The sequence below is a fragment of the Cyprinodon tularosa genome, unplaced genomic scaffold (assembly GCF_016077235.1).
Source record: "Cyprinodon tularosa strain WSP-4 unplaced genomic scaffold, ASM1607723v1 ctg110, whole genome shotgun sequence".
NCBI classification, from domain to species: domain Eukaryota; kingdom Metazoa; phylum Chordata; class Actinopteri; order Cyprinodontiformes; family Cyprinodontidae; genus Cyprinodon; species Cyprinodon tularosa.
Genome location: NW_024037894.1, coordinates 722,295 through 738,046, shown reverse-complemented (window position 1 = coordinate 738,046; position 15,752 = coordinate 722,295). Strand labels below are relative to the sequence as shown.

Here is a 15,752-nt window from a genome sequence, read left to right as displayed (position 1 = left end):
AAAGTCACAATAAAATATTTAAATAAGTGTAAAATAGTAATATCAGCAAAGCAGACTTAAAACACTAAGGGCCGGATTTATCAAGATCCAATTTTGCGTGCAGTAATTTGCGCTCGCAAACTGGAATTTTGCGCGAGGGGCTGAACCATGGTTTGCGGGTGATTTAACAAGAGTGATTGCGTAACTGGTGGAAGGTGCAAAACTGTTGGAGACGCCCTATTTAAATGATTGTTTTGCGCGTTTTGTGGTTTGTGGCAAAGTAGTTTGTAGTCTGTACAAACTACTAGTGCATTAAGAAATTTAAATCTTACAGTGACCCCCAACAAAAAAAAAAAAAAAAAAAAAATATATATATATATATATATATATATATATATATATATATATATATATATATATATATATAAATTGGCAACCTTTATTCCCTAAGGTGGTAGGCCTATGTGCTGCAGTAAAAAAAAAAAAAAACAGTTGTTTTGTATTGGCCTGTGACTGTGGATGAGATCCCCGCAGCATTTGGCACGTTGCTCCACAGGCGCAGGGGGAGAACCCCGACCCCGTCGGACAGCACTTCTGAAAAAACGAGATTGGGAGATCCCAGCTCTCGCTGCAACCGTACGCTGGAATGACCCAAATGCAAAAAAAGTGCAATGTTGCAAGGAGTTTTGTGATATCTGGTATTGCGTGGGTCCTCCTTGTGGCTGGCTCCAAATCCATTCGGAGTTCCCCCAACAGCTCCAAAATGGCAATGCTGGATAAACGATATGTTTTGATGATCGTTTCCTCGTTCATTCCAAAAATATTTACACGGAGTGAAAAAATGCGTTCTCTGCGTCTCCTTGCTTCATTTCAATGTCTCCTTCTTGCGACAATAACCGCTACCATGTGTGCGCAATTACGCATACAGACCATTTGCACCTTCTTTTGAAACGTGTTAAATATAGAGTCAGATAGCGTTAGCAAAATTGCTTTCAGGTTTGATAAATCTCTTTGCGAGTGCTAAATTAATATATTTACATGTTCTCCTCCCACAAGACGCACTTTTGCGTGTAAACGCCCCATATTGCATATTCATTGCAGAAAAAGTACTAAATGGATAAGAGGCGCTATTTAGCACGTTTAAAAGATCAAATCCTTTTAGCACGCTGTTGATAGATCAGTTTGTAAATTTTTTAGCGTGCGCAGTGAAATAGCTCACGTTTTTATACACGCAAACCTTTGATAGATCCGGCCGTACAAGTACAGCTCAACAATTCTTCATGATTAATCAAAAAAACTCTTTAATAACATAAGGATATATTTAATTATAAATAAATTATACATGAGAAAAGATAGTATAAAGAGAATAATAATAATTAGAACAGAAGTAAACCAAAAAATAGAGAAAATGTAATTTATATGCCTTTGATACATTATTTTGGGCTACATTAGTAAAAACATAGTAAATACTAAAGATCTTTAATTAAAATTTAAGGTGATGCAGTTTGTCATTTTAGATTTTATTCACTGTATTTTCCTTGCTTAATATAATCTACTGTTGTTTATGAATAAATAGAATAACAGATTAAACTGGATCTTCATACAATCTTAAACATATGGGATGTTCGAGGAGAGAGAGAAAATCATGCTTTATTTTAATACATATAGAATCATGTAAAATAAAAAAAAATAAAGACATACAAAAATGTCTTAGGAAGAACATACAGTTCCTCTTAGAGATACTTAGATATTTAAAACATTTGTACTTTTTTGGCATGTTTATATTGTTATACAAGGACTTTGGGGTAAACCACAACACAAAGTAGTGGGGTCCATTTATATTTAACTAATTTTACACTGACACACCCGACTAAGAATCCCATTCAAAAATCTTTTTGAAGTCAGTCATCCAGCTAATAAAATTTCAACTGTGAGCCATTGGATCTCAGCTCAGGGGTTTGTTAGACAGCTTTAGTGAAAGAACCCATTGGGCAGATCAGGAAACGTCTGGATGGGTGTTTTTCTAAGCAGGAACTGAAGAGATCCGCGGCTATAAGTAGATTCATTTACAGTCTGCTGAAAACATATAGAAGAAGACGTTGGCAATCAAGATAAAATCATAATAAATCATTTTTGGCATTCATTCAAAACTGTGTTTGTTTTGGAATATTAACTTCTTATGGTACCCTGACAGCACATTGTGGTGGAGGCTTCATGCTGTGGTGATGCTTCGCTTAAGAAGGGAAAGAAGCTGGTTTTTGGGAACATATATATAAATAGAGTTAAATAATAACAAGATGCATATCAACAAAATACACAAAGCACACACCCAGAGCTACATAGATAAAAAAAAAAATCCACAAAAATCTAAATTAAAAAATATGGAGCTAGCATAGCCCAGTCAAAATAGAGACCTAAATCCAAAGAGGACAAAAGAAAATATTGTTTTCAGATCCTCTTCATCAATGGGGGTAAGTTTTGTCATATCATCAAATACTATTGTTTAATAAAATAATGACACAGGAAGGCAGAATATAAATACACACCACACTTTTACGAACTTTATTTAGAAAAAAATAATTAAAATAATATATAGTAAGTTTCTTTTCACTTCACAATTATGCACCGTTCTGTGTTGGTCATCACATAACATCCAAAGACAATAAACTGATTTTTTGGGTTCTAACATATGGAAGATGCTTTATTCAGCTTGTTGGTCCAATATTGGCCACAAGGTGGCGGCATAACGTTGTCTTTTTAAAACAACAAACGTCACAATCTTTACCTGCATTATTACCAAACATTTTATATTCACACTGGTTCCTGGTTCAAACTTTGGGCTTTAAATTCAGTATTTAAAAGAGAATTAATTGATTAGTTTGATTCAAATCTCATCAGAGCTTTTAGTTGATTAGATTTAAAGCCTAAAATTTAATCTGTTCCCAAGGATATGACAGACAGGCTATATGGTTATTCAATGAATATGATGAATATGATGTTAGATTATGTGTTTTCTGTCAAATAATAACATATTGAGAAAAGTGACACATTTTTAAAAGTGTTGAAATTATGAAGAAAGCCTGGTTGAGTCACTGGTATATATAATATGGATTACATTTTATTCCATTATTGTTGAGAGCAAACAGCCTGTTTAGCAAATGGAAATTTGAAAATGTAATACAAAAACCATTTTCATCAAAAAATGTTTTGAGACCAACTGCAGTTTGCTCAGATTTTTATTTTTTATAATTACAATTTTTTTTCTATTTTTGTTTCTATATATATTTTTTTTTACACATTTTCTTTTCTCTGTTTATTTCTATCGTTTGACTGAGTTTTTCAAATTATGCTCCACAAATCACATTATCTTCTTTTCAAGCACAACACAAAGGCTTGTTCTTAACTAATGAAATGTTGTTGCTGACTTCCAGCAGGCCAGGAGAAATTTGTTTTTAGTTCTCATTCCTAGAGGAAAGCCAGAAATGAAGAGAATGGGATCAGGAAAATGCTATTTAAATATAATTAAATATGTTAAACTCAACCTGCAAAAGGAAAATTAGGTGAATACATTTTGAAAAAGAATAAAATCAGAAATGTAAAAAAAAAATATCGAAAAAGAAAAGAAAAAAAGGGAAAATTCCATTCAAGTTTTAATATAAAACATTTTCTTTGGATGAAAAAATAATGGAACAACTTTTTTCTCACAATTCGGAGTTTAATCTCAGAATTCTAAATTTAATCTCAGAATTCTGATTTCTTTTTTTTTCTCAGAATTCTGACTTTAATCTCAGATTCAAAATTCTGAGATTAAACCCAGAATTCTGAAACTAAAGTTTGGATTCTGAGGAAAAAAGTCAAAATTCAGAGATTCAATAAATGTAATTCTGGCTTCCTTAAGTAGTAATATTGGAATGTGTTCATGTAAACAGTGAGAGGTAATGAAATAAATGTTCAGAAAATTCAAACTCTTTGCAGATGACATTGTTTTAGTTTATATAACTTTAAATGATGAGTAAATGTTTTGCGTAAGTGTGATGACTATTTTAATTGAACTGAAAGTTAAATGTTAAAGTAGAACTTGAGAAACAAACTTATTTCTGATAACTAGTGACTTTAGGTGGAATCATTTAAATATTCTGATGTAACTGACGGGCTGAAAGTGTTTGAGTTCTGGTTACTTATTCAGGTTTAATGTGTAGCAGCTTCTGTTCCTGACAAGGCAACAATTCAAGCTACCATTTAGGACAATACGTTGCATTTTTCTAATATTCTCTCCATCTGGATGTGACCAAGAAAAAAAAAAACATTTTATCAAGCTTTTACATGGACAGGAAATCGGATTTAATAAATCAGTTAAAAACTCAGTTGGATTTTTTAATCAGGATCAAAATGAGGACTTGTGAGTTCAGTGTTAAATTCAGGCTGTTTATTTTGCTCCAGCAAATATTCCACTTATTGGGCCCTTCCCACTGTTTTAGATGTCATTTCTTCTTGTCACTAAGGTGACCCTTCCATCTTATTTCCTCCTTATTTACCATTATTAGATAAATTCTTTTTATTTAATTTTTATTCTCTTTAATTATTTGGATTCATTAATTATTCACTGCATATTTCTGTCACTGCAGTGTCATTTTCTTTTCTTTTTTCCAACTCCTGCACTTTGAATTGTCTTGCTACCAAAACATTCTTGTTAAATAAACTTTCTTTGCTTTACTGCGATAAAATGACATCACTGTTAACTTGCTAATAACCCTGATTTAAGGTCTGAGATATCGTCACTGACAATAGAAGTAAACTCTTCCCTAACAGCAAATCTCTTTTCAGAGCCAAGATCAAGAGCCTCCTGTAAGGAAGAACATTATTCACTAACTAATGCACAGAAATATAGATGCAGATTTAAAGCCATTCCCCTTTCTAATATATGTGATAACATCAAAACCAGTCAGCTCTGATATTACATTAAGCCTCTTTGTATGTGATGAATTTTATATCAAACCTTTATTCTTATAATTTTTTGTTTTTTACTTTCTTTCTACTTTTATGTTCTTATGTTTTACTTTTTATAATTAGCATGTATGTTTATATTTTCTTTGTATTTCTGAAAGTAAACAATAACAGTATTTTATAAAAAACTCACATCAGTCGAGTAGAACTGTATAGGGAGGACGATAAACAGCATCACGTTGCATTCATTCTATTTAAAACTTCATTACAGCTCTAACAGATTTTCAATCAGAGACTTGAACCTTCACCCAGTTAGATCAAGGGATACTAAATCCTCCTGAAAATTTATATATTAGAGCTATAACCATCAACTTGAATATTTAGAGCGTTGATTCATTTACATACATGCAGCTGCCTGACCGAAAAATGCATCTTTAACAGATCTGAAGTGTTAAAGAATCCTAGCTGCCAGACCTGCTCTCATCGGCTTGATGGATTGAATGTTCATTAATGTTTTCTTGGAGTTTAAAGAGATATTTTGTTGTTGTTTCAGAATGTGGCTCTTAATAAATACCAGTATACAGCATGAAGGCTGCTTTACTGAAGATTGTGAAACTCTCAGAAGTTGTTAGGGTGTTTGGGGGAAATGAAGCTCCATGGCAGGAGGTCCAGGGTTGCGTAATGGAAACAGGCTTTCAGTAAACAAGATTCTGGAACAGGTAGTCTCATCAATATCACTGAAAGGAGAAGCAAAGTGATCTGGAACAACAGATTCATCTGTGACGTTCAGCCCAGACAGTTTTTTGAAAATGTGCCTGTTGGTCCAGGATTCTGGGGCAGGAATCCCGACAGACTCCGCCCCCAGATCACATTTCCCCTGGAGTGGCTGTCAGTGGGTTCGGAATGAAATCCAAATCCTTATTAGAGACGAAGTTCCTAGTGACCGGATCCGACGCGACCCAGCAGTACGAAGAACAAAGCCGAGGCAGGCTTCACACATGAAGATACTTTCCTTCTGACTTCATTTTTCAGTCTTTAATTATGAAAGCAAAACTATAAATATCACCATCCATCCATCCATCCATCCATCCATCCATCCATCCATCCATCCATCCATCCATCCATCCATCCATCCATCCATCCATCCATCCATCCATCCATCCATCCATCCCTGTGAGGTTAAAGCAATGATGATCAAACTGCTGAATCATTTCTGCTTTCTAGGTCCATCCAGTGTTTCACTAAATCAGCTCTTGATGCACCGTATGGAATCCTGTAAATAAAAAAAACTTAAGATCATATTAAATAGGTATGGTGGGTTTAATTTGAAGTTCAAATGCTTAGGGATTCTTAATAAAGAGAGATATGTTTTTTTTTATATTTATTATGATAACTCTCTCATAAAACAAAACAAAAAAAACAGGACGAGGTAGAGATTCAGACGGGTTCATGGGTGAACAAACAAACCTGTCCTGCCCTGTGCCCCACTGACCTTTCTGTGACGTGGTTCTTCTATCAGCGGAGCTCTGTTGTGATCTTTATTTTTAGAGCAGCGGAGATGATCTCTTTCTCAGCTCTAAACCAGGTTCGTGGCATTCAGAGAGGAAGGAGAGCACAGCGGTACAAACTGGTTAAAGCCAGACCAGTGAGGTGTTAATGGCCCAGCCTGCACCTAAAGGTTAACCTAACTGGTAGGAAAGCAGATTTTTTCCTCTCCATCCGCTTCACATGGATTAAATAAAACCCGATCAGAACAATTCGACCATCAGCTTTTTTTTTTTTTCGGCCCTGGAAACCAGTGCAGAGAAAACTTTTTCCTTAACCTGATACATGTTGAAGTAAACTGACCTTTCTGGTTCACATGCTGTAAATATGATGCTGTTCACTGATGTTATGTAAACAATAACATACTTGTTTGCAAAATAAAGCTGAAGGCGCATGAAGTTCTCCTGTCCAGCAAACAAACAAACAGCCAAGGTGCTGCACAAAAGTATTCACACCCGTTCAAAACTTTTTTTTATGTGTTACACCAAAACAAAGCCTCCTTTTGGAAGTGGAATAAATATGATAAAGAAAACCACAAACATTTTCTTATTGAAAGGACCCTTACATTTGTCCATCTCCTCCGTTCTTTTGTTCATCTGGCTGATTTTTTGTTTTTTTGGGGTGATTAGGTCAGAAGATGGACCGCCATCTTTGTCCGCATTATTTTATTGGTTCAGGAGGATCACCTTGTGTTTGCAGCTATTCCACTGTCCAGATGATAGATTAAAAAGGCCATGGAGGGAATTTTGTTGCATTATTGTTGCAAAATAACAACAGATTTTGTAAATGGAAATTTAAAAAAAAGTCTATCCAGGAATGAAACTTTGATAATGGATCTTGTTTGCAGATTAATCTTAAGAACTTACAACAACTTTTGCATTGGGCTTGAAGTGAAGAAACTGAGATCTTTAAAATGCAATTTGAAAAAGAGAAATTTGAAAAACTAAAATTTTGAAAAGATAATTTAAAAAGTTGTTTGATTACAAAATTTTTCTTAATTTCATTTCTGAAATTTTTTTTTCAAATTTCTATTTACAACATATATTCTCTGCTTGTAAGAATAATGGAACAAACTTCACTCCATATGCTTTTGGTCCTTACTCCATTCACTGATCCTCTCTAATGGAGGGTTGGTGATTAGTCTGCCATATCAGTCGAATACATACAATTTTGAGTTTTTAAGGTGAAAACATTTGAAAGTGTGTGAAAAGTTCACATAGTTTTTGGTTTGGATTTTAATGTGAGTTTAATGAGATCCCTGCGTTTGCAGCTGCTGTGGAAAGTTAGCGGGCATGCCGGACGTTCTAACCCTGCAGCTCACAAGCCTTCCTCCTTTCTAGGTATTAAAGTTTTTTTGTAGAACATGAACAAAACATTAGAAAATAAAGCAGAGAAAAGCACCTGGCAGTGGGAAACAAAGGCTGGTACAGAAAAACTTGAATTATAAACTTGACCTAATGATGAGTGGAGTAGAAGACCTAAAGGTTGCCTCCCTCAAACTCTTTCCATTCAGCATCCTGTTGATTTGTCTGAATGAGAAGGTGGAGTAATTGCACTCAGATGCTGCCTCCAACCACCCTGGTCTGTCTCCAGGATTTCAGCATTAACCTCAGACTGTTGTGTAACTTTGCTTTCTGGGAGGAGGGATGAGTAAAAGGTCTCCTGAAATGGATCTGAATATCTTGTTGGTTGCGAACATCATCACACGGATGGCTGTGCCCCATTAAAACATTCAGAGGACACACCTTCCAGCAGGACAGGCTATGAAAACAAGCCAATCGAAAAACAGGGTACGCTCTGTGACGTCACTCCTGTAACATGAGCCGCCATGTTTACAGTTAAAGTGGAAATTTACCATAAACACCAAACCATGGATATCCAGTTTAAATCATAGACAAACATTTTATCATGATAAAAAAAAAATTAAATAAAACTTTAAATTAGATGAAAATGTTGTAAATGTGTGTGTGTGTTTATCAGTTCCCCTTCTGGGATCAACAACAGCTCAGATAACCTGCTGTGTCACAGACTGGTACACATGATCGTCGCAAAGCAGGTGTGTACATCTTCATAGGTCATGTGCAGGAGGATCCTATAAATTCAGGGCCCATCTTCATCCTCAGAGACACACTAAGCACCTAGCCTGGAGCAAAACACCTAATCGGACTAACGGCACTAAGGAAGCTGCATCTTTGAACTGGATTAAAACCTTCTTGGATATTTATTGAGGTAAATATCCAATTTAATTAGCTGATTCTAGTTTAATTGGCTTCAACACAGCAAAAATTAAAATATAAGTAAACAAATCTTTCTTATGGTGTATTTTTGGTGGATATGAGCAGATATGTTGGACAATTTACCTATAAAATAAGGATTTTTGTTTAAAATGAGAAAAAAAAACTCTTTTCTTAATTTAAATCTTTATCGTTGTTTCATTGCATAAAAACACTAATTCCATTGTAAAAGCATCTACTTGACCTGCTCAGATTAAGGATACATTTTTTTATTTGAGGATTCTTTACTGATTTCGGCATATATCTACTGACGCCTGTATTTGCAGGCTTATTCTGATATGGATTATTTTGACATTAAACCGATTCCCAATATGTGCTGCTGATATTTTTGTGCTGATTCTTGGAGACGATATTGATTTTTACCTCTCCATTTACATCAGGCATGTCCAAACTCGGTCCCTGAGGGCTGCTGTCCTGCAGGTTTAGAGGTTTCCTGCTTCAACGCAGCTGATTTTCAATGATAGCTGATTAACAGGCTCTTGCTGAAATGCTATCATCAGTATCAGCTGTACTAAAACATGGAAACCTCACAATCCTGCAGGACAGCGGTTCTCGAGGACTGACTTTGGGCATTTCTGCTTTACATGATAAAAAGGAACCAATAATAGGTTATACATGTCTAAATTTAAACTAAAAGGGCAAATGAAACAAAGCATTAACAATATGTAGCAGCATGGGCGTAGGTTTGCATAGGGACCATAGGGACATGTCCCTACCAAAATTTTGAACCGTCCTAATTGTCCCTTCCAATAATTGGATGTGAGCAACATGTTTATAATTTACAGCAGTAGTTCTTGCAGCAGTGGCTTCTATTCCTCTCGCAGCTCCTCTGCCTGGTCTCTCCTGTCCCTTACACGCAGCAGCGCATGGAACTGTGCTGCGCTGTTTAACTCCACTCTCATTGGTTGTTCTGCCTTAAGTTCCGCCTTCTCTCTCTCTGATTGGCTGTTTTCTAGTCCGCGTGTGCTTGGAGCACAACATTGAAAATTTATTCACACTAGAATGCAGCGGTTACTACAATTAATATTAGGCTACAAAACTAGTCCCAATTAAAAAAAATGATTATCATATACACTAAAAAACAAAAACCTTTTTTTTTTTATATACAACGAAATATTCTGAGTCAGCCAGGAGTTCTGAAGACTGCTGGAAAAATGGGCAAATAAAGGCTGTAAGCCATCAACATTTCTGATTCTTAGCAACAGCCAATTAAGAAAGAAAATGTGAGGGTTTCCTTTATACCGATATTTAGTTGATATTACTGTTTTCATTTTTTTGTTTTTATTTTTAAAATTTTAATATAACTTATCTAAGTGGGTTGCTCTGTGGTTTCCCACACACATTTTACATTTATATTACTGTATGTTTTAAAGTCTCTATACTCCAGTTAATGATGAATCACCTACTAAATTAGTTGACGATTATTGAAATAATCAATATGATTCATTTTTTTTCAGCCCCAGATGAAATACATGAAATGGGCTACACAGAGTAACTACAGCCCAGATGTTCAACTTTTATAGTGAAGTTAATATTTTAATGAATGTATTATTTTGCTTGATACAGAGAGAGCATAGTAGGTACAAATATTAGAGTGGGGTTTAACTCTGCACAATTCTATATCTTCAAAAGAAAATACTGTATTTACCCTCTCTTAGTCGTTCAAATGAAACCGTTTTCAAAGTGGAAAACAGTCCTAATTCCACATTCTTCAGACCCGGTGATGCTTCAAACATTGATAAACAGCATCTAATGAGTGTAGAGCTTATAACATTTTTTTTTATGTAGCAAAATGTTGCTTTTCTCTTTTAACAATGAATTCCTCTTATCAGTACGGATGCTCACATCGAGCATAAAAAAGGGCATGCATATTGCATAGCACCAATGACACCAGACCAATAGTGTCCCTAGCAAAGTTCAAATCAAACCTACGCCCTTGTGTAGCAGGGCCGCAGCAATACATGCACTCCACAACATCTCAAGAAAAGGCTGCTTGAAGCACCAATGCATGCACCTATTGGCTGATACAGGAACAAATGCTAATATTGGCCAAAAATATCAGTTGGCCCATGCATGGGTCTATCTCTATTTTGGTTTTTGCAGTGAAAAGACTTATAGGTGTGATTCTGAAATTGCCTTTTCAGTGAGGAGGGGTATGCTGACAGGCTCACCTCTGAGAACGTTTATGGCCAAAAGCTCCTCAGCAGCAGAACTTCTCCCAAAGACCTATCTGATTCTTAAGAAAACCTGAAACTTCTCTTCATTATACTGTAAAGGTACGCAAAGTCTGCTGACACATCTGAAGGTTTAACTGAAGCCACATAGCAATAAGAGTGCATTTTTCCATCTGTGCACCGATACCAGAAATAAAGATGGTTGTGGTGAAAGCGAGTGACATGGTTCCCTCCGCGGGCATCAAGTTCTTTGGAGCAGGTACGGCGGCTTGCATCGCTGACCTCATCACCTTTCCTCTGGATACGGCCAAAGTCAGGCTGCAGGTTAGAGACTTCTGATATTTACTGATTTTACACTGCAAAACATTTAAATACTTTTTTGAAGTTTCTGTATTCTCATTTGATTTAAGCACGTAACTTAGACAATTAGTCAATGAAAAAAGATAATTTAAATTAAAAATAGATTAAAAACATCTGTAATTTCTTATTTCATGTGCATAGTATAAAATTATTTCTTTTGAAGTTGAAAATATGTAAACTATTGCCTAATTTACCTGCTCTGATTAAGGGCAAATGCATTTCATTTTATTTTTTACATATTTTCTTGCAATGCTTCACATGATTTTTCTAATCCAGCTCATTCCTGATTATTATTGCTGCTTTCAAAACATCTTAATCCTTATAAATTACATGAATACATTTTTTGTCATTCCTGGAGGTGGGAAAAACTATTTGCTTTGAGAATCTGAAATACACTGCCAAAAATTACATCTAAAAATAATAATAATAGTTATTTTTATCCTTTTTAAATGTCAATCATCTCATATCTTTGTCCGATGGTCTTATTTATCTGCTCAAATGAAGGGCAAATACGCTTATGACATTGTTACTTACTTTTATATAATCTTATGTAGTATAGATTCTGTTTTATCTTTAAGTTTAATGTGCCGCTGATGATTCATGGATACCATCATGTACCCAGATCCAGGGTGAGTCTCAGAGACCTAAAGGGCCCGGCGCAGTGAGGTACCGGGGAGTGTATGGCACCATCAGCACCATGGTGCGCACAGAAGGAGCCAGGAGTCTTTACAATGGGCTGGTGGCCGGTCTTCAAAGGCAGATGAGCTTCGCCTCGGTTCGGATCGGACTTTATGACTCAATGAAGCAGTTCTACACCAGAGGCACTGAGAGTAAGTGAATTTAGTTGAATCAGGAGAATTAGGAACCTACTGTAGCTGTTTTTATGATCCTAACCTTTATGCTTCCAAAGGTGCTGGGATCGTGACCAGGCTCATGGCAGGCTGCACCACAGGAGCGATGGCTGTGGCTTTTGCACAACCGACAGACGTGGTAAAGGTGCGTTTCCAAGCCCAGGTGCGGCTGGCTGATGGTGAGAGGAGATATAACAGCACACTGGATGCCTACAAGGCGATAGCCAGAGACGAAGGAGTCCGGGGACTTTGGAAAGGTATTGCTCTCTCTTTTATTTTTAAGGTCGACAGATGAAAAACATCAGAAGTTTAGACCAATATTCCCCTTCCTTTTTTTTTTTAGGTTGCATGCCAAACATCACGAGGAACGCCATCGTAAACTGTGCTGAACTGGTCACCTATGATATGATCAAAGAACTTATCCTGAAGTATGACCTAATGACTGGTAAGCAGAGGACCCAGACCACTGCACTGCAAATAACTATCTACAAATAAGTGCACATTTCTTCAAATAAGTGTGTTTGACCTTAATTGGAGCAGATTAAATGATGTTAGTGAGATGAGTATTTTTCCCTTAGACTAAAATGATTAGATATTGATGTTCTTGAAATACGACAATGGAGACGTTTATTTAAAAATGATTCACTCACTTTCTCAAATCAAGGGAAAATACGCTTATTAAAAGAAAAAATGTGCTATTTTGAACCATGTTTAAAAATCAAACTGCTGCTGTCTCAAGAAGTGACTTTGGTTCTGTTCTCCCACAGACAACCTGCCGTGCCACTTCACAGCGGCCTTCGGTGCCGGCTTTTGCACCACTATAGTGGCGTCTCCTGTGGACGTGGTCAAAACACGGTTCATGAACTCAGGAGATGGTCAGTACGCCAGTGCCATCAACTGCGCTCTGAACATGTTGAGAAATGAAGGACCTGCAGCTTTCTATAAAGGGTAATAGCTCCAATAAAATCAAAGCTTAATTTGAAAAACTGCTGGTTTGAAATCAACCAGATTAAGAGTGATGTTCTGTCAACATCTCCTGACGTTAGTCAGGGTGATCCCAACCTGTTCCTGAGGCGGTTCACGGTTTGACGCAAAAGGTTAGGTGGTTCTAGATGATGGTCAACAAGGGCCAGTGCCCTTGTTGAACGCCTGATTTGGCCCCTGTCCTGTTGAAATAATACTAAAACAGTTTATGACCATAAGAGCTGGGTCAGAAACCATATTGAATCATTTTCGGTTTTTATCTTTAAAGTTTTACTCTAGTTGTGATTTTTTTTTCTTTGCCCTAATGAGAAAACCCTGGCCCCAACCCGACCACCAAATAGTTTCAATTTAACTTTAAAGGATTGACCATTGGCTTCTTTACTAAACATTTTCTGATTCTTTATTTTATTTTATTTTTTACAATTCTCCAGGAAAAATAGGAAATTTAACAAAACCAAAATCCAACAAGCTCATAAAATCTAGTTAAATATTTAATGATAATCAGTTGTATTTGGACACCCCCTTTATCCTGATAACATGATAATAAACCATTTCTCCATAATGACTCTTATTAAAAGTTTATTTGATTTAATTATGGATTTCAAACTCATGGTGCATTCAGTGTTTGTCCATCTCTAAGAGGAAAAGGATTCAGGAACATTACATCCAGAACAGACAGACGTAGAAACAGTTTCTCTCTCAGAGCTGTGAAGTTTTCCTTGAGTAAATATGATGCTGAAGTACTTCTGCTTATTGTTTTACAAAATGAAGAGAAATTGATGCAATCTGCTTGTATTGCTAATAAAAGTTAAAGGTTGTAGCAACTTTTTCATCAAAACATTTAATTTAAAAAATAAATTCACAGAACATCAAGAGTGGTGCAGAATAATAGTATTATTTTACCGAAAGAAGGATGTAGCATATAAAAAATAACTGTTTGTTTTATTTTGACTGTTCCAAAGAATATTTATGGCCACTAATAAGGCCGAAGTCGACACAAAAAGAACACAAATGGCTTCTTCTCTGCATTACAATTCTAAGATTGAAGCCAAAAAACAAAAAACAGATGCAACACAACAACAAACATCAGTAAAGATTTAGATTGTTTGCCCCGAATTAAGAAAGCAAATGTTTCTGTGTTTCATCTGAGCTGCATAGTTAAATATTTGCAATGGTTAGCATTACGGGACATGGCAACTAGCTGGAAACCTGCATAAAACGAGAGTGGGAGCCATCTAGTGGCTGGGAGGAGTTAAACTTTTAGCTCCACATTTAAATCATTCTCAGACATTTCAATGCACAAGTAGTAAGTTAACACTAACAGCAATAAAAAAGGCTAATGCTATTATGAGTAAATAAACTTCTCCTTTCTGAAATTTTCACCTGAAAATGTAAATAATTAGTCTAGTTCTGCCTGAATGGATCAAAACTAGGCTTCTGGTTACAGAAACATCCCAGCAGTTTTTGGAGAACAAAAATATAACACAACCTCTTTGTACCTCGTTCTAAACAACTCCTATTTTGCTTCTTCCAGATTCATGCCATCTTTTCTGCGGCTGGGATCTTGGAACATCGTCATGTTTGTGACATATGAACAAATTAAAAGAGGAATGACCAGAGCACAGCAGTACTGGGAGTCACCGTTCTGACTGCAGATCGTCGGGCACCCAAACCACCCGAATTCAGACATACTAAAGTCCTGACATGTGGCAGGAAGTTGTGAAAGGAACTGTGCAATGAGGCTGGAGGCGAAGAGGCCCTACTTAAATTTGGTGATCGGCTCTGTGAAGTCGAAAGGTTGAACCTCATGGACTCTGTGCCTGGAGAATCAGGGACATTCCTGAAAGACTGCAAAATTTGCAGATTGCGGCGCAAGGACTCGTTTCATGGACTGATGTGATTAGTGCTTCCAATTGGATCGAAGTATAGCAGATTTTTGCTCGCCAGACTATTTGATGTAGTTCTATGTTTACAAAGGCTGAACCTTCCAGTCACATCAATGACATTGTTGCATAAGGATGACTTAATCCTTAGAAGAATCCTTCCAAGAAAATGGAGACCATTTCATCTGTGCCATACCTTCATCATGGGTATCGCTGAAAACGTTTACACTGTTGATCTTTGCTTTGGGTCTTTTCAGTCAGGAGTAGATTGTTGAATGTAAAGTGAGCACTTGTTGGATTTATTGCTGGTCAATGGGTCATCAAAGCATTTTGCACAGTCAAAGACAGCTGCAGCTAAAAGTGGGTTTTGTCTGGAACAGAATCAATGTTTTTTAGTTGTAACTTGGTAATAAACAAATGGAAAGATTATTGCACTATTAAATAAAAAATACTGTACTAGCAAGGCTTTGGATTTTCTGCTGATTCTATGAAAACCAGTATTGCGTGAGAAATAAAAAGTTTCATCTGCTGCAAAAGATTCAACACTTTCAAAAAAAGGCCTGTCCATAAAAAAACATGAAGTCTGTAGATGAAAGGTTGTTGGATTAGTTACACAGAAGAAACATTTGCTTCATGATGTATTTTAACAGCTGGTTAGTTGGATCAATAGTGGGACAGCAGCGTCATACAGGGACATATGTAGGACAACGTGTACCCGTACCACAGGTCAGAACGCTG

General features: G+C 36.3%; 1 protein-coding gene across 1 annotated transcript; it reads left to right on the top strand.

The window, feature by feature from the left end:
• Positions 1-8,544: 8,544 nt before the first annotated feature.
• LOC119791051 (mitochondrial uncoupling protein 2-like) lies at positions 8,545-15,477 on the top strand. The gene is made up of 8 exons (XM_038296891.1): positions 8,545-8,697; positions 10,907-11,038; positions 11,127-11,260; positions 11,919-12,126; positions 12,207-12,404; positions 12,491-12,592; positions 12,915-13,095; positions 14,666-15,477. Exons 3-8 carry the CDS (start codon positions 11,135-11,137, stop codon positions 14,778-14,780), a joined length of 930 nt encoding a protein of 309 aa, XP_038152819.1. The 5' UTR covers positions 8,545-8,697; positions 10,907-11,038; positions 11,127-11,134; the 3' UTR covers positions 14,781-15,477.
• The last annotated feature ends 275 nt before the right edge of the window (positions 15,478-15,752 follow it).